The 19,286-nt window shown below is 38.7% G+C and overlaps 1 protein-coding gene across 1 annotated transcript; it reads right to left on the bottom strand.

Annotated features, from left to right (window-relative positions):
* Nucleotides 1-46: 46 nt before the first annotated feature.
* On the bottom strand, nucleotides 47-6,560 carry h6pd (hexose-6-phosphate dehydrogenase (glucose 1-dehydrogenase)). The gene is made up of 6 exons (XM_069690766.1): nucleotides 5,971-6,560; nucleotides 5,246-5,418; nucleotides 4,208-4,874; nucleotides 3,988-4,105; nucleotides 3,589-3,858; nucleotides 47-3,467 (listed from the first exon to the last, which is right to left on the bottom strand). The coding sequence occupies exons 3-6, from the start codon at nucleotides 4,847-4,849 to the stop codon at nucleotides 2,122-2,124; spliced, it is 2,376 nt and encodes a 791-aa protein (XP_069546867.1). The 5' UTR covers nucleotides 4,850-4,874; nucleotides 5,246-5,418; nucleotides 5,971-6,560; the 3' UTR covers nucleotides 47-2,121.
* Between the last annotated feature and the right edge of the window lie 12,726 nt (nucleotides 6,561-19,286).

Raw genomic sequence — 19,286 nt, 5'->3', positions numbered from 1 at the left:
CGGTAACTGTAAACCACGAGGAGGAGAAAAGAAAAGGGAAAGTGACTTAATCCGTCTCGCATTTTATTGCTCACTTCAAAACAGCAGATGTTTTGTTTGTTGGGACCATTTGCATTTGATGGGTTTACATTTGTTTCATGTAACAATTTGTCAAAAGATGCAAATAAATATGTAGTTTACACAGTGGATTCAGTGTATAATCCTCTATATATATATATAACAATACAAGTGTGAAATCAGCATACAATACTGAAAGTGATATTTATCTTATTAGAAAATTAAAGCTACATTAAACAGACTCTGGTAGGAATTAAAAAAAAATATATATATATATTTATTAAGCCATACCAGGTTGTATTACTAAAAAAAATGAAGATGCTGTACCAAAACATAAGTGAACCCCATAATCTAAATGCTCTTAACAAGGCAGTAACTGGGAAAATGACTTGTGTATAAAAAAATAAAGTAGAAAAGTCCAGTAAGTGCAACTTGTAAATCTGTTTGATCTATTTTCTGGCACTTTCTGATCAGTTTCAGACTGCCACATATCATTTTAAACTTTTGGTATGTAGTCATCACATATCGATTTGTCACTCTGTCACCCAATTATTCAAATTAAAAAAAGAAAACAACAAAGATTATAAAGGTTTGGAAAGAAAATCCAAACACCTCAAAAGGCAATAATTTAAAAGATTTTTTTTTTTCTAATCCCCCATGTTAAATCATGTGGTGTCAATACTCCACTTGAGCACACAACGTGAAAGAATATTTTGTGGATGTACATTTTTATTTCTTCAAAGCATCCATAACAGATAAAGTTGTTTTTGAATAAATGAGAATGTGTGGTGAATCTTTTCAGCCTAATGGTACTAATGTTGCTCAAACACGGGCGCAATAACAGCGCTGCTGCTGAAACTTGGTCCAAGTAAACTTTAAATCTGATGTAAAGTATACAGTCGATCTTGTTTGGATTTATATAAGGCACCTGCTGATGACATGTACTGAATACTCTTACAGGAATGTCAATGTGTATGGGGGTCAGGGATGTGTTTTTATTAGTTAAACACCAAATATTTTACATCATCTTCAAAATATGTGTTACAAATGTACATATTTCTTTTACTTAAAAATGTAATATATCATTTCGCAGACCACCCACCTTTCAAGTTTTTCTTTTAACTAACCGATTGCATTTTAAGTGGGTCTCTCACTCGGCAATAGCAAATATACAATCCAAAAATGCAGATTATACAATAAACTGCATAGCTGCAATTTCACCTGAGATCCGATCAAATTCACAAATAACAACCGACTTTCAGCACCAGATGTTTGCAACATCTCTACTCGTTTGTGCTGCTTACCTTGTACTCTGTAAACTGCAGACATGCATACTTCACTTATTTGTCTCGATTTCCACTCTTCTGGCACTTAATTAGTAATCAGTAAATTATAAAAAGTCATCATATAAATTTCACTCGCACAGAAAAAAAAAATTAAAATGAGGTTATAAACTGGCAATTAAAAAGAACCATCATTTTGTTTTTAACCCATTAACTACAAATTGAAAATATGTAACATCCCTGCCAACATTTTTTTAAAGCTTTCAGCCTAACTCTTAAATTAAGATTATTATCATTTTATAATGCAGTTGCAACTCCTGCTGTTGAATTAATGTGCTGGAAAACAAACTCCGACTTCATTAGCCAAGCCGTCCTAGTTAGCAGATCAGAAGACCTTATATTGTAAGAAACCACAAACTTCGATGTCCTTTTTAGTGTCCACATTTCCCCAAAAGCACATAAATCCATCAAACAGGGACTGTTTATAACCGTCTTCTTCTGCTATACTACGCATTAATAGCTATATTGGATTTCTAACTCTGATCAAGTCATACCATCTTTGAAATAACTGTTATAAACTCAAACGAACAGCTGGTGGAAAATAAATCAGAAACCCGATAAAATAACTTGGAGAAATGCAGCAGCACGTTCAGTGGGTGGGAGTTGTAAAAACCTGTAAAACCACTGGTCCTTTATGTGCTTTTAGTACATTTAATGCAACCAGGAGTTTGATTAAAGCAGATCTAAAGACAATCGCCTGATTAAAAGTTGAAAATAATTACTATCCTATAAGTGCATCATAATCTATGTACCAAACAAGTCTACCTTTCACAGGCTTCACCGCAGTGATGGGCCATTTGTCTGGGTTGTCCTTAACTCGGCTGAGTTGGGTGATCAGCTCATGCTTGCCTTTGCCCATCACCAAAAAAGCGACCCTGCGAGCTCGGTTAATGGCACCGAACGTGAGGCTCATGCGCTGGTGAGGCTTGACGGGGCTCTCGGTAAGCACCACCAGGCTCTCGTTAAGTTCATTCGCTTTGCCGCCGGGGAAAAGAGAGGCCGTGTGGCCGTCGTAGCCGACGCCCAGCATCACAAAATGGAAGCTGGTGTCGTTGACCGATTTGCCGAGCTCTCTCTCGTACATGAGAGCTCCTCCGTCCTCCTCCACGCACAGACGCTGGTTGAGCTGTACCGGCATGGGGTGGATGTTGTAGTAAGGTATTCTCACGTGCTGCAGCAGGTGGTCATGCAGGCTGCGGAAGTTCGACTCCAGTTCAGTCAGCGGCACGCAGCGCTCGTCCACCATCCACACGTGAGTGCGCCTCCACGGGAAGGAGAAGTGGTGCTGGCTCAACCTGTGGAACAGAGCGAGAGGAGTCGACCCGCCGGAGAGGGCGAGATGGAAAACACCCTCCTCGCGCACCGCCGCCTCCGCTGCTTCCTGTATATCTGCAGCGAGCCTCTCCACGAGCTCCTCAGCCCAGGCAGACACCATGTCAGCGCTGCGAAATTTGCCTTGCATCACCTGGAAACCGTTTGTCGACGAGCCGCCCATCTGATCAGGGCTGATTATAACTGCCCTGCTGTTGTAGCTGATGTCTTTCCCTTTCAGCAGGATGTCCAGCAGACCTCCATTGTCAGCACCGCCAGGGTAGATGCGGGGAAAGGAGCTGGCTAGAGAGCTGAGCAGTGGTGTCCATAAAGCCCAGGAAGCCAACAGATTTTCAGTGCTAATGAAGTTATTTTTACGCCCGGCGAAGATGTGAGAGATAAGTTGTGCATAAGCTTCCCTCTGTTCGATTGGAGTTTGCACGTAGTAGTCGGATATAGGCAAACCTAAAACACTGACGTCTGGATGCTCAGTCACTTCCTTCCACTCATTCTCCGTTACAGCTGGCTTGAATAAATTCTTACTGACTAGAATTGCGGGATCTTTAAGGCTGCCATGCCCAAAGTAGAAAACTATCTGTTTGGGCTTGCAGTGAACGCTGTTATGGTTCTGAAGACAAAAGATGTCGCTCTTAAAAAGTACGCGGGCATATCCCACCCGCTCATCTAACATCTTCCCGGAGATCAAAAGGATTGGCACACCTTCATACCGGGCCTCATCGATGTGTGCCAGTACAGCTGAAACACAGAAACACCATCATCACATATTAGCAGCACAATATTTTATTACACATGAACATTAAAAGAACACGTACTAAGCAAACACAGCAGAATGATTAAAGAATCTTTTATTACTCGCCTGCAAATGTTGGTGTGAGACTGACGTGATCTTTTGTCTTATTCAGCTCCTGCTGAACCTCCGTTTTGTAAGCTCGGTACTGACCGATCACAGCTTGGTTCTTTCCTAAAGGCAGCAGGGAACTGAAGATCTGTAGCTTGTTTTGAAGAACCTCCTCACGGCTGCTCACGTTCATGGGCAGCTTTATGGTCAGCATCATCATGACCTCGGTCAGGTGGTTCTGCATCACATCTCTGATCACCCCGTACTGGTCGTAGAAAGGAATACGACCTTTGGAGGATAAAATGACAAAAGAAAGGACGTGAATACATCCGTCTTAGGAAGTTTCGCTACTTTTTTTTTTTTTTTTTATACCTCAGAATAATTAATTACAGCAGGGCTGATGAAACTTTTAATTACCTTTAACATCAAGCGTCTCTTTCAATACAACCTCCACTCTCTCGATGTGGTGCTTGTTCCAGATGGGATCCAGAAATTTTCTGTTCTTTATTCTAAATGGAAGTATATTTGATACCACCTTTTTCATAAAAAAAATAAATAAAAAAAAAGATCCCATTAAAACCAAACATCTCACTTGCAGAGTCACGTGTAAAAGGTCCACTCTGTAGGATTTTCTTACCTGCTTCCCCAAGTAGTGATCAATTCTGTACATTTCCTCATCCTTCAGCGAGCTCCCAAGTTGAGATGCTAGTACTTGAGCACTCCTGAAGTCATGTCCAAAAGGTTTCTCGAGCACCACCTTCAGCCAAGCCCCATTGGCTGACCTGCAACTGCTATTTATCTTTTCAGCAATATCTGCATATGTAAAAGCTGGTACTGAGAGGTAGAAGAGCCTCCCCGCCTCCGTCATGCCCTCCTCCTGAAGCTGTTTCTTAATGTGCTTGGCCAGGTCCTGGTAGTCCTCTTGGGTCTTTAGCTGCCGGTACTGCGAGAGCCGCAGGAACTGCTCTTTCAGCAGAGCACAGCGCTCCGGAGATACGTCCTTTGAGCAGGACACTGCCTTCAGGATCTCAAAGAGGACCGGCGTGGCCTTCTCAGCGGGTGACAGTCCTCCACCATAGAAGGAAAAGGTGTTTCCACCACTGACCCGGTTGATGTACAGCTCGAAGAATCCCTGCCACAGGTACTTCTTTGCCAGGTCACCCGTGCCTCCCACTATGATCACCGAAACATGGCCGGGTCTCTGTGCCCCCTCTCCCCCGTCGCCATTTCCCATTTGGGAACACAGCGCAACCAGGAGCAGGAACACGGTCACAAACATGTTCCGATCCTCACCGTCCAAACTCCTGCATGAACACGGCAGTGAGAAACATATAAATGCAGGTAATTACTGAGTGATGAAGACATCATATCAGAGTTAAATACAGGTGTAGTCTATGTAACACACTAGACTTCCTGTGTTAAGTTTAGGACTGTCTTTAGGTCGCTCTGGGAGCGAATGAAACACGGCAAATGTTTGCAGTTTAAAACAAGGAACTGAACTGCAATTTATTATAGTTATTAACACACGCACAGAAAATCAAGGGAACAGCATAAAAGAAAAATAACATTAAAATAATAACCTCAATACTGGTATTTCTTTCAGTCAGTCAGTTTCAGTCTCTTGTCTTCCAGTCGACTACCCGGGTAGTGTACGTCTGGAGGCTCTCAGACTAACTCTTATCTGAATCTTTTGCTCGTCGGTGCTCTGGCAGGAGAATCCAAGAAGACCAAATGCAGCTTCACCCACGGAGAAGATGATCAGGGATCACAGGGTCACTCAGCTCCAGCGCTCTGTGGAGGTTTCTGGGGATCGCTGTCTCCATCACAGATCCATACAGAAAAAACAATCTACATGCAGCAGAATTGAATACGATGTCAGTACTGTAATTTATAAACTCTATTGTTGGTGTAACAGTGAATGACCAGTAATATAGTATTACACATATATATATATAATAATATTCACTATGGTCAATATTAACATACCAACATATTTCACACACACGTGTACTCATGTCTCAGTGGCATCTATCACTTATACCTAACAGGCATTATTTAAACGTCCACAGTTACTAAGCAACACACTGTTCTCAATCTGACAGTTTACTTCTGGCGCTAAAAAACAAGAAAATGACGTCATCGTTCCCGCTCGGCTTCAACAGGTCCCATTAACCCCTCAGCGCTTTGCTCGCCCCGTCGCCGTACATGTAGCTCCACAATCACAGATATCAACCACGTAAAATAACATTCATCAACAAATTAATATTTATCTCCGACTGGTTATTTTTCTCTACTCTCCTGATAGATATCTTTAGCCCAACTAAACAACTGTTACAACTGTCCTCCTTTGTAGCTCTACAGCAAACGGCTAACTGTGAGCAACGTGCATTCGCCACTCACCGGAGATTCTTCTCAGACTTAAAATAAACTTTTTCCTTCGGAGTCGGTCTGGTTAACGGTCAAACAAATAAAGCTCCTCAAAAGCAGTGAGCAAAAATCAACCAAATGAGATTCTTCAGTGGTGTAGATCATTACGCTGCCGTTTCATTGGAGGTATAAAAGGGTCGTCTCCCGGGGAGAAGGCTTTGATCTCCCGACGTGCACGAGAGCGCCTCTCTGGTGAACGTCAGTACTGCATGTGTGAGTTAACCCTTTAGTTGCTGGTAAAACTAATGTGGGTTACGCAGGGTTGACACCGCCTATGAAAAATAGCTTGAAATGTTTGCAGATTGTTTTTGCTACCGATTAATCTGGTGATTATTATCTTGATTAGTGGTTGTCAAAAATGCCTTTTATGATTTCCAGTATCCAGTCTGACATACTAGTGACGTACACAGTTTTGTCCGAGCAGCTGTGCGAATCCCAAAGATCAGTTCAGCTTTACCATCATATACAACAAAGAAATCCCTAAAATTAGACGTTACATCATGCAAGTTTAGAATTTGCGCATAACAAATAAACAAACAGTTAAGAAATGCTATTAATCAACAAAAGGATGAGTCATCTCATCTTTTTGATAAAAGCAAAGTAAACATGTAAGTTCCTTTGCTCACTAAACTAAATGAAAGATGAACTGAAAAGTTGATGCAGTCCCATTCATGATATGACAGTATAAACATGCAAAAATCTAAAGTATCATCTGACTAACAAGATTTAAATAACACCAGTTAACACAAGCAATAACAACAAACTTAAATTTAAAAATGTTTAACTAATCTAAGAGACAAAACAGAAAAGTAATTTGTACACTATAAATGCAAGCTCTGGTAAACTTTAAAATCCACTAGAAAAATTTACAAAGATGGAATAGATAAATTAATTACTTAGCCACGTCTCTGTGCCCCTTGAGAGCCAGTGATACTGTTATGAGTGAGGTGATTACTGCACAGAGATGGATCAGGGTGTAGACCTTGCACTTTGCTTAGGGGCGGTGAGCTTCAAGTACAAGAGTTGTGCTGTTAATATTCTGGGAAAATCCGACCAACTAACGGACCCTAAAATTATTTATTGCGCAAGACAGGAATGGCTAAAAATAATAAATTCTTATTAAGAAAAAGGATCTTTATTTACTCAATACAACATTAGGATATTAATGGGTGGAAATGGGAAGCGAGGAGCCATTAATACAAAGACCCTCAATCAATAAAATATCTAAAATTATTCAATGCCTTGTAAAAGGCTGAAAGGATATAAAACTGTTTTAAAGCAATATATAGTATTAGTTGTCATTGTAATGAACCTGGTGTCCTTTGTTGTAGGCAGCGGAGCCCCCTATAGTTTCAAAGATTTACAGCCTCATATGGGGACTTCTTCTGTGGTCATAAACCATAAAAAGCACAATTTGAAAAAAAATTCTGAAAAAGGTCAGAGCTTTTGCAGAAAGTGATCCTTCAGTCCTTCAATTATGGAAGCCCATATCTATCAGGCACAGAAAACGTAAATAAATGGTTGAAAATAAAAATTGTCACAGTAAAGATTCATCAAAAGTTAAGAGTTAAATCCATTATGACTTCAAATCTTTACACACTGGGGGCATTATTATGTGTAAATATTTCTATTCAAATCTTTTTTTTTAACAACTGCCGTAAATTCACATTGCTACAGCTAAGAATATTTTTGATGCAAAATATCTGTGCCCGAGTATTTCGCATTTCCATGTCTTTTCATTTGTCACGGCCCCTGGTATATAAAACGCCTACAATAAACCACATTTTTAGATTGTTTATTCTGCCAACAACTTTTCACATTTTTTTTTCATGGCAGAGGCAGGATCCCACCCTCCCCTTAATTAACATCTGATGTGTAGATTTTATTTAGAAAGGTAAAGCATGAGAACAGGCAAACAATCCACACTGCTTAATACCCCCCCCCAAAAAAAAAAATTTAAAAAAAAAAATTAAAAATAAAAAAAACTTATAATAGGCAGAATAAAAATCTCTTCAAACCTTGAAGTGCAAATCTAAGTTTGCAAATCTAAGTTTGTGTTAGGGGACATGTGCTGCTGAATTTTGCAGCAGTAATGGCACTACAAAGTGATGGACCTAGATGTTATAAACCTGATTAATGACAGAGTACATTTATTTTCCCCTTATTTTCCCCTCTCTCAAGAGAGACTGAGCATTGCACATGGAGAACAGAACACCCACAGAGTGAAGCTGATTTTATGACTGGCGCAACATCTGGAATCCCAGCAGCTCACACTTATGTTTACACAGTAGCAGTGCAAACAGCAAAGGCCACCTCATGAATGCCGACTGCTTCAACAACAGCTGAATCATATTATGATTTACTTAGTTAAGGATTACTGCAGTCAGTCACATCTATGCACCTTAAGTAAAGACGTTAAAGTCGAACAACATCCTTGAACGTAGACAGGACAGCTGGAAAACACAGTTTACCAACTGCTTTATTTTGTTTCTTACACTTTCAGGACAGCATATTGCTTGTACTTTTCTTATCCTGGTTCTGTGGCCATTCATTTACTGTCAGTTTACTTTTACTGCTAATTCCCTGCAGGAATGAGTAGAGTCATTAAACTACAATCTCCTCATTTAGGTTTTGATATTTTTCCTCTTCAGCTCTGACCTCCATTCTCAACACTTCATTCCTCCTCAGTCACAAGCTGCTTTCATTTTATGACGGCATAGAAAATATTCCTTTGCACCACATTTACGCTCCAAATCGATTCGTCTATCCATTAAATTATCCATAAATGGTAAGAAAAAACTAAGAAGGCTCCCTCTGTTTTTCTGAGCACAAAGAGTCGTCACATCACTCTCCACTGACCTTCCCACACAAACACTGACTTTTATTCTGAGGAACTTCTTAGCATCCAGCACTGATTACAGGTCTCAAGCAAGACTTCTTTAACCAGAGAACATCGCCCACACGTACAATGAAGTTCATGACCGGTTAAAGGACTGAAGAGATATTTTGTCAGGTAGCTGATGGAGCTTTTGTGGCAAAATCTGTCATAGCCAAATGTTCATACAGCACTGCAGAGATGTTTGAACTGTTCACTCGTGACTTTATGAAACTAATGAGCCCATTCAACTCTCTTACATTGTGACTAATAACCAAATCATTAACCTTCAGTTCAAAGTGCAGGACTTTCATTGAAAATGCCCCCTGGTATATTAATTCTGTCCGATATCAACCCAACACATGCACTATTTGGGTTTTAAATGAAAATGTCTGTTAAAGTTGGAGCCTGACTAATTTATCGGTTGGCTGTGTTTTCAGCTGATGTTGGTCTATAACAGATATGTTGATATCTGCGTACACAGTGTTACATATAAAAATTTTTTTTTTTTTTACAGAATATAGTGAAGAATAATAAAATGTATGAATGTTTCAATTTCACTTTTTGTTCTTTTTAAATTCATAGTTATTTATAATTATTATATTCCTAGTGAAGTTCACTGTTTCGGTGCATTGATGTCATTTTGGGCAATAACGTTTTCATTAAACTCTTCCATTACATATCTTTGTCACATTTGTCTGATAACCCCATTTTGGTAGATATATCGATCAGATTTTTTTTTATTTTCGAATATCAGTAACAACATTGGCTCCATCGGTCCTTTTTTTAAATTAGGAAAATGGGACTGACACACTGTGAATGTAATTTACATATGCCATTCATTTTCTTGATAATAATCATGACAATATGTTGGATTTAGAACTTGTTTTACCATCCTCAATAGAGCTGGGCAATACTAGTGGGTATGACTATTGTTGTTTTCACTGAATATTTATGCAATGACTTCTTTGATAAATTATCTAACAAAATATCAAGTGGGTAAAATCAAATAATAAAACAGCTAGAATAGTCTGGCAAGTTCAGAAAATGACATCACTTCACTGTAATGCAACCTTTAAAACCAGGGACAGACAACACTTAGGCTATACCATATCACGATGATATCCAAAATTGTAACATAGTCCTATATCACGATATAGATATAAAATTGATATAATGCCCAGACCTAAATCTCAACTTGATGTGTAAATTAACCAGGCCAGGCCAACTGCATCAACTTTATAAAATCCAAAGATGTGCAATATTGTCCTTGTGACTCATGTTGACAACAATAAAGGCATCCAAAAGACACCGATTGAGGACTGGAAAAAGTTCAGAAACGGCCAAAAATATGTTACCTATAGTTCAATTACAACTTCAATTGGAAGTCAGTTTCCCTGACATCTTGTCCATTGAGGCTGCAACTAACAATTATTTTCATTATTGATTAATCTGTTCATTATTTTCCTGATCAATCAATTGGCTGTTTGGTCTTTAAAATGTCAGAAGATGGTGAAAAGATGTCAGAAAGTGTTTCCCAAAGCCCCAAGATGCAGCCTAAAATGTCTTTTGTCCCAACCAATAGTCCACGAACAAAAATGTTAAATAATAATCATGGAGGACTAAAGGAACCAGAAAATATTTACATTTAAGAAGCTGGAATCAGAGAAGTTTTGTATTTTTTCCATTTTTTAAAAATCCCTCGATTCTGATAATCTAACATCATAATAGCTGGCGAATAATTATCTGTCGATCAACTAATCATTGCAACTTAATTGTCCACTACTACACTTTAATACAAATCAAGCCATGATCCAGTTTAAGCTCTTGGCTTCGAGGTCCAGTTAAACAAGTGGATAAAAATGATGACCGTAAACAAATGCAGCCAACATTTAAATAACACCTTCCCCAACACCAAAAGCTCTATATTGTCTATCTATTCTACATTACTTTTATTATATACAGCAAATACTAAAGCTTATGGATCATCAATAAAAATGTCCTCACTAGTACTAAGACTTGAGTAGTTCAGTTGTTCTATCTGTTCAGCTCCAGGTATTTTTTTTTAAGCACAGAGACTTAAGTTAAGGTGGAAAAAAGTTGCCGTTCCTGTTACTTTACATATCTTTCTGTGCTATTATGGGGAGGTAGGGAGCTGTATTAAAATGATCATTTAATATTAAAAAAGAAAAATGTAATCCCACAACAGCACTATAATTCCCCACATATGTAAGAATTATTTTAATAAAAATAATCTTATCTAACTTGCATTGTCATTTTCACATACCCCAAGTGAGACTGGGAATGCTGTTTTACTTATTGCATTTCAATATTGTCCACTTTACAGCAGTTTAAGTCTCTAAAAAGGCAATGTCCATTCATGACTTATATTTTTCATTTTCAGACTGTTAGAAAATTGCCATTTAATTTTTATTGAGAATAAAATATTGCATATATGGAATATATAATTGTTTTCTAATTTGAATTAAAGTCACTGCATTTTACACTTTTTCAGCATTTGTATGCCTTTCTGTCTGACTTCCTGTCCGGCTGATATGCTCTGAGCACTGACTTGATTGGCAGCACTGACTTGATTGGCAGCGATGACCTCCAACAGCCTTTAGGCTTCTCTCTTTACCAAGAAGATTCTGTTTTGTGTCTGTCTTTAATGTGCATTGAAATCAACAATCCTCTCTTCTGACTGTTTTTTTTTATTTTTAATTTTCAAAGTGTCAGATATTCTCATTTCAATTTTAAATGTGACTTGCATATCAAATGGGAATTAACATTTTAATTCTGTCCACTTTACAGCTAAGTATGACTGACAATTAAATGTAAATCTAAAATTGGACTACTGCATTCTCATTTTAACTTTTATTCCGATAACACACGTGCATGTGGGAAATTATCACGCTGTTATGGAATTACATTTTCAAGTCTGCATTATTATTTTAATAATGTCCCATGTAGGCTTCCATACACACATGTTGCACTGAATTCTGTAAATGTGTCTTCCTGTCACTGTAGTCGGCTCGATTCTGGCTCACACTAAAATATAAGTGGCGTTTTGTTTGTCAGTCGGAGTCTTTTAAAAATGGTTACACAAAGGACAACAACTACTACAAAGAGTAAATATAGCTGACAACGCGTTAGCTGGAGCCAGACTAAACCAACCGTACGCACATGGAGGATTTGATCCCAACAAAACGAGTGAACTGACTGACAAGCTGTTATTGATATACCACAGGAAAGCAGCGTCCACGCAGTCGTTTGCGTGGGTATAAAAACACAAAAACACACACCGGCAGATGAAAGGTGGGCAACACGTTCATCCCACGAGTCCACCTGCTAGCTGTCAAACTTCACTTCCGCTACCAGCACACATCGCTCTGCAACACTTTTGTCACATCTGCTGTTGTACTGTCATCAGATAACAACACGAGCGATCAAACTTCAAAGATACACATGTAAAAGACAAACTGGCAGACTACGGTAGGAACTTAACTCGATACCAACCTGCCCCGTGGTGGCCAAAGTATGCTTCCTGAACCAGTCACGTGAGCGGAGGATGTTTAGATTTGCTTTTAAAGACTCAGCTGCCGCACCATCGCTTTCAATTGTACACCTTTTCACATATATATATATATATAGTCTCTAGATGTGAAAAGGTGCATTAAAAATGTTTCCATAGAAGCTTCAGCAACACTAATGTGAGAGACCTTCATATTTTAAAACAAGTGATCAGAGGTCCATAGTCATGAGCACTGGGTCACCTTTGTTCAGGTCCAGACCAATTCAAGGTCAGAACCACCTCAACTGAAGTGAGATGTCGGGTGAATTCCCCCGTACTAAATCGTGATTAAAAATATTAATGCAGCCTATTATGTCAACGTTTGTTTTGTATAAGTGGTGGGAAGTGTGAATTTACTCATGTTGACAATTGCAAGCCTACTTAAGCAGGCTATAATTTTGAGGTATTTGTACTTTACTTGAGAATTTCCATTGGATGCTACTGTTTTACTCCACAGCTACATTTTGGAGGGAAATATTCGACTGCATTTATTTGACGGCTTTAGTTTTTAAGATGAAGATAATGGATAATACAACAAGCTTTAACAATGCAACATATTGTTAAATATTAAGCCAGTGGTTTCCAACCTTTTTGTCTTCTGACGTTTTATAAAAAGCAGTGTGTAGTCGGGGTCCCATTTCATGTTTATGAGTTGTTAACAGCTGATTTTTCAGATAAATAATGGGATCCAGTCTTTTAAGGGTTTATTTTCTGAATTGCACATTAATCCTACATCATTATTGCTAAATAAAAAAACATTGTCCCAAATAAGAAAATTGATTTCTGAAAGACTGATTCCTTTTTTATTTTTATTTATTTATTGAGGTCAGTATTGTGTGTGTGTGGTTGAAATGCTGACTGATAGAATAGTCAGACTCTGCTTTTGTGGGGTTCAAAATAATGGGCCGAAACAGTATGAAGTAGTCTCTGAGCCTCTGATATACTATGTTCTTGTTAGCAAAGTTTGAAAGACTATTTCAAGGGGGGGGGGGATGAATAAATTAAGAAATCAAGAAATTACACACACACACACACACACACACACACACACACACACACACACACACACACACACACACACACACACAGAAAGCAAAAATCATTCATGTTTTTGCACTCAATGAGAAAAACCTTTTTGGGACTTGATGTTGACACTAAGGATAGATTAGTAAACATCATAAAAGGAGGTGGAACAGAACAGCTTTAATGTTAATTGCATAAAAGGTTAATTTTTTCATATAAAGAATCCCTGTTTCAAGGACCAGAGATGAACGTTATTAATTCATAACTTCTCTGAGGTTTTCATGAGTGAGTACTTGACTGTTGCCTGTGGCTTGATGGCATCTGTAATTTGGAGTGTATTTTCATACCAAGAGGGACCCCTGCTGGTCTCTGAATGGTATAGCTGCTTTCACCTTGGGCCATCACAGCCTAAATCTCCTCGTACCATCATGGATAAATGCCAACAGCACTAATTACTTCTTCTTAGGCTGAAAAATACCAGCCACCCTCCATGATGTCAAAAGTATCTGCACATTTGAAAACAGGGATACAAAATCAGAACAATACAAACTGTTGACTTAAAGTGGATAAACATTAGCTCCTGTGTGTCCTGCATTGTTCAGCTGTCTCACGTCATCACCCTCTGAATCCAGGCCTACCTCAAACAAAGCAGGTGTCCTTCCTTTTGGCCAAATGACGAGATTGTTGTGGACCACACTGCCAGCCGTTCTCTCTGGTCCTCCCTTTTATTCTTCTGAGCAGATGTGGTCGTTACATTGCCCTCGACTCGGAAGTCCCATGTAACACAAAACATGTAAGGTAGCAGCTACTTAACTACTTATATATTAGACTTAAAATCTTCTATTTTACGCCATTGGGAAGATTTGATCTGTATTGTTTAGGTTTACATATTTCCAGTTGAAGTATAAGTGTTGAGCAGCACAACCTCTTAGAAAACAATATCACCACAGGGTCCTTTGTTGACTGTTTTGGAGCTTTCAATCATGTCACTCAGTCTTCATCTGCCGCTGCTTCCAACAACATCAATGAATTTTAAATCTAAACTTTTATGCTAGCATGGGTCAGAAGTCTTAAATTGGACATTAAGCAGTGGTCTGAACGAATAAATGATCATTAGAACACATACAATTAAAGGAGGCACATAAACACCATCCACACTACCTAACAAACAGCTGTAATGCCTGTGATCACACTGTATGGCCCTCCCAAGTTGGCTGGCCACTGTGAAGTGGTAACAGTAAACAGGATGGCGCATCCTGTGTTTGTGTGTGACACAGACGGAGTGTGTGTGGAAGGTAGGGGAGGGTCTAGTTGCTAAAGAGAGAATGAGCCCATGCAGAGCGTGCTAACCCAGCTGTCACTGCTAAAACTTGAGAGACCACAGGACACAAGCCAGAGGGCCACTGCGCGTGTGTGTGTGTGTGTGTGTGTGTGTGTGTGTGTGTGTGTGTGTGTGTGTGTGTGTGTGTGTGTGTGTGTGTGTGTGTGTGTGTGTGTGTGTGTGTGTGTGTGTGTGTTGTAACACTCCCCACCCCCCCCGGGCATTCTCCACAACCCCTTGGCTTCCTTCCTCCCCTTTGTTGAAGCCTCCGAGGCAGACTTTGTCAAGCTGAGTACACAAACAAATGCATATGAATGTGTGCTGTCATTTTTATTGGTCTCCTTTGCCAACACCCATTACATTTAACACGGGTCTTTACTGAAGGAGATTTCACTTTGCCCCCCCCCATGCTTGCTTGCCAGCCGAGGAGGATTATAGTGACCTCGGTCTGGGATAAATTTGAATACACAACCTGTTTCATACTAATAAGAGAACATAATACTGAGCAGTGAACAAAAGCTCTGTTTTAAATGACTTGTTCTTCCTCTGTAATTTTAGGGTCGGTAATGGCTTGTTATTTGATATGGTACTTTAAAGGAAAAGGTAATAAGTGGTGGTTTTATATTTCAAAGGTGGGACAATCTTGTCAACTATCTTTATTTGTATTCTGACTAAACTATGTCTTCCCTCTGTGTTCATTTTTTTCTCCTGCAGCTGCTCTTTGATGCATGAGGTCAGCACCGATGCAGGCAGCGATGACTGATCAGAGCAAAGTCACAAACAGACTTAACCCGTCTATAATATGAGTAATGCTCTGAGTTTTTAACCGCATGCTTACATCTCTCCTGTTCATGATACAGAACTTGTCAGAACGTGTTCTTTCTTTTGTTTCCTAGTGGTATGCCGTATAACATAACATAGCCCACATAGACATCAGACACCCGCCCCAAATTCCAGCTAAGAGAGATAGAGTTTCCAGAGGTGGCATGTGGAGCTTTTAAAAGGAAATGACTGAGGATATAGAGGACAAAAAAATGCACAGGCTTTTCAGCAAAGACAACAGAGAGTGTAGAATAAAGAAGCTTCTACAACATCCATTCATTGTTCGTGGGGTAGATGAAAGGATGTTGGTTTGGGACTGTTTCATAGTGTTATTATTAGGGTCTTGTGGTTTTTATTAGGTTCTGTTGAAATCCTACTTCTTTCTCATGTAGTGCTCAGTTGTGTTTATACACCTAAAACAGTGAACTGAACAATGTTCCTGTTGTTGCCGAGTCATCTCCCATTTTTGTCAGCGCATGATTTTGTTTCAGTTTCTGCCAGTGCTGTAAAATACAGCTCATGCTTTGTGTGATTTTTCTGTTATCAGATAAGTTAGATTATATTTGGAGGTGAAAAAATCCTGCCTTTTAGGCTTATAAAAACCTTTCAAGACTAACAGGCTTATCTATAGAAAAAAAATTATTCATATTGTGGATACACACCCCTGAAACACAACTGATTTTCCCCTGATTTAGATCCAATACGATTATCAGCCTCTTTCCTGTCTCTCTGAAAGAACATTTTAAAATCTCTAACAAAAATGTTTGAGTAAACTATTGCCAACCAAAACTATTTGTTAAGGCTTCATTAAAAATGCATCAAATTGTGATACTATTTATTTAGCAAAAAGAGTTACTAAATCCTTTTCAAGGTAAAAAATTTAACATACACAGTAGATAATATTGTGATACATTGTTATAGATATAACTATACCACAGTATACAAAAGGGGTCAAAATTAGCTCCACATTACCAACTACAGCATTAAAGTACTGATTACTTTTAAATTCATCAATGAAATACAACACAGAGACACTAACAGAGGCTAGTCTGTATCACTACTTTTATTTACTTGGTATATTTGCTTGCTAATACTTCTGTACTCTTACTTATTGTAGTGTATTTATGGTGTGGTAATACTAATTTACTTCAGTAAATATCTAGAGTACTTCTTGCACCACTGATGGTTAGGTGATAGGCATTAAAATGTATGCACTAACATGTGAATCCATCATTTCTTAACAAGAGTTTTGGGGGCCCTCACTGAGACTGAGCTGAGGGAAACAGTAGGTGGATTTTATGTTGACAGTACACAAAAACTCCTCAGTGCTTTCAATAGTGCTCCACCTCTGTTTGCTGATACCAAGAAGTGCAAGGAAAGTGGAGGGGGGCGGGGGGGAGGGGGGTGAGGGGAGCCTGGTCTGAATGACATGGGGTTGTTGCTTCGGCCATTGTTCACTGACCCACAAAATGCAAGCCCAGCCCCCAGTGTGAAGGACTTTTGTGTTGTCATCACCCTCAGAAGCCCGGGACCTGAGGGGAGGAGGGGGTGTTTGAGCAGCAGGAGGGTTGAGCGATCTGAGGCGGCAATCCACACTCCAGCAGCACACATGCTCTGTTCGGTGAATAAAAAGAGGCTTGTATTGTAATGAAAGCATTTGCATACTTGTGTGTTAGAGAGGGTGTTAACCTTTGACAACTTGGAGAACTGGATGACAACAAAAATCACTTCTCAGGGTCTGAGCATTAACACACTCGAAAATAACACCGCAGTGTACCTCAGTGTGTATCCAAACCGAGAGGGAGTGGAGGGAAAGTGCTGCTTGAGTGCTCAATTTGGAAGTTTCCTTGGAAGTTAGGTAATTTGAAAGTGACAGATATTGTGGAATGTAAAGCATGGTTTCAGGTCTTTGCGAGAGTTAAAAACAGATCACACCTTTTCCTCAGGAGAGACACTAAACTAAAATTTGGTTTCTTAAAAGAACAGATTATGAACAAAATATTTGTGGAAACTAAAACTGACGGTAGATAGAAAGAAAATTTAAATGTAGATTTTTTTTTTGTATCGCAGACTTTAAAAAAAATGTAACCTCTAAAACCATTTCCAGAGAAGTGCTACCTGAACACAATAAAATGATATTCAAAATATACATGAAAATCCAATCTCCTCATAGGCATGCATGCAAAGTTAATCGTCAATAGTAGTACATAATTTAATAAAGAAGGTGTCTGTTTGCTTCTTTTCCTAATGGGCGAAAATGTCCTGTTAGAATAAAACTCAGCGGGTTAAACTACAATTACATTTAGTAAGCAATTGAAGTGATTGTGATTTGAAGGTCAGAAAGTCATAATTCAACCCACACTTAACTTGTTAATCTATTTCTTTCACCACCATCTCTCATTCCGCCTGTTGTATGATTAATGTCCGTGTATGGTAACGTTGGACAAGACAATGTCTGACTCTTCAGTTGATTTTTTTGGGGGGTCTTTGTCAAGATGACGGCTGTGTTTCGCTCTTAGTCTGAGGAGCTCTTCTTTCCAAGTGCACGCTGCCTCACGGAGACTTGACTCTGAAATTCCTCCAGATAAGAGTTGCTAGGTGATGCTATTGTCAGATCTTCTTTGTGGTCACATATTCATACCCAAATTCTAAGGTTCTTTATGAGGACTGTCTCATTAGTAGTCATATATTCATACCAGACCACCCCCCCCACTTGACCCCTCCTTTACCAGTCGTGGGAAAGACAAGCCCTGGACTAGACGTGAAGGATTCAGGCAATTACTTGGGAAGATGGTCAAATGATAGTCCAACTTAACACACTTTTGAAATGTCACCACAGCTGAAATATATTTGTACTGTATTAATGGCACATGTTGTTTAAAACATTTACAACCACAACTTAAAATTCCAGGACCAAATAAACATCCAAGATGTGTTTAAAGCCAAGTGCAAGTGTACCAAGAGAAGAACTAGAATCCACTGTTCACATATAACTTGCTGCACCACTTGAATGCCCATGCCACATGTAAGCACCATATTGATGAATATCTTTTTTCGCCCAGTGTTTCTTAATTACGTGGTATTATTTGCTACCAGGTGTGGAATCTAATTAAATACATTTACTGAAGTACTGTTGAAGGTAAGGTTTTGTAGCACTTGTAATTAATTAGTATTTAGTATTTCCATTTTGTTGTTGTTGTTATTTTGGACTTTGTTTCTACAACATTCCAGAGGCAATAGCACTATTAATTTGTTGATTAAAATATTTCACAATTTTAACTGAATAAACTACCCAAAAGTACTTAAAGTAGTTAAAATGTAATTACTTTTGACTAAATGCAACATTATTATTGCTCTTTTGAATGGCTCAGTGATGGAAGTGTAATGTAAGAGTCTTTATCATAACCTTTACTGTAAAAGTATGAAAAAAAATGCATAAAATATAAGTTAAAACATGAAACAATGAAATAAATACAAAAATGCCAAACTAAAGGTATAAAAAAAATGGTATTGCCCTATATGTCAAATTGGAGAATAATTGAGCCCTCCATTAAACAAGGAGAGACCATTAGGAAAAATGCATTGGGGTTGTGATTTATAAAAGCATGATAATGAGAACAAATATTATAGTATAATCTTAAGGTATTATTGTTTTGACTGTATGTTTAAATTGTGAT

This window comes from Brachyistius frenatus, unplaced genomic scaffold (assembly GCF_029030835.1).
Source record: "Brachyistius frenatus isolate BFR_SWC_R1_liver_20210118 unplaced genomic scaffold, ASM2903083v1 Contig_10, whole genome shotgun sequence".
In the NCBI taxonomy this organism is placed as follows: Eukaryota; Metazoa; Chordata; class Actinopteri; family Embiotocidae; genus Brachyistius; species Brachyistius frenatus.
Note: the sequence above shows the minus strand (reverse complement) of the source record. Positions and strands in the feature narration are given on the sequence as shown.

Coding starts and splice junctions, on each gene's coding strand:
- h6pd (XM_069690766.1), bottom strand. CDS start 4,849: ATGTTTGTGACCGTGTTCCTGCTCCTGGTTGCGCTGTGTTCCCAAATG. Junction 4,106..4,207: donor ATCACTACTTGGGGAAGCAG/GTAAGAAAATCC, acceptor TTTATGAAAAAG/GTGGTATCAAATATACTTCC. Junction 3,859..3,987: donor AGAGACGCTTGATGTTAAAG/GTAATTAAAAGT, acceptor TATCCTCCAAAG/GTCGTATTCCTTTCTACGAC.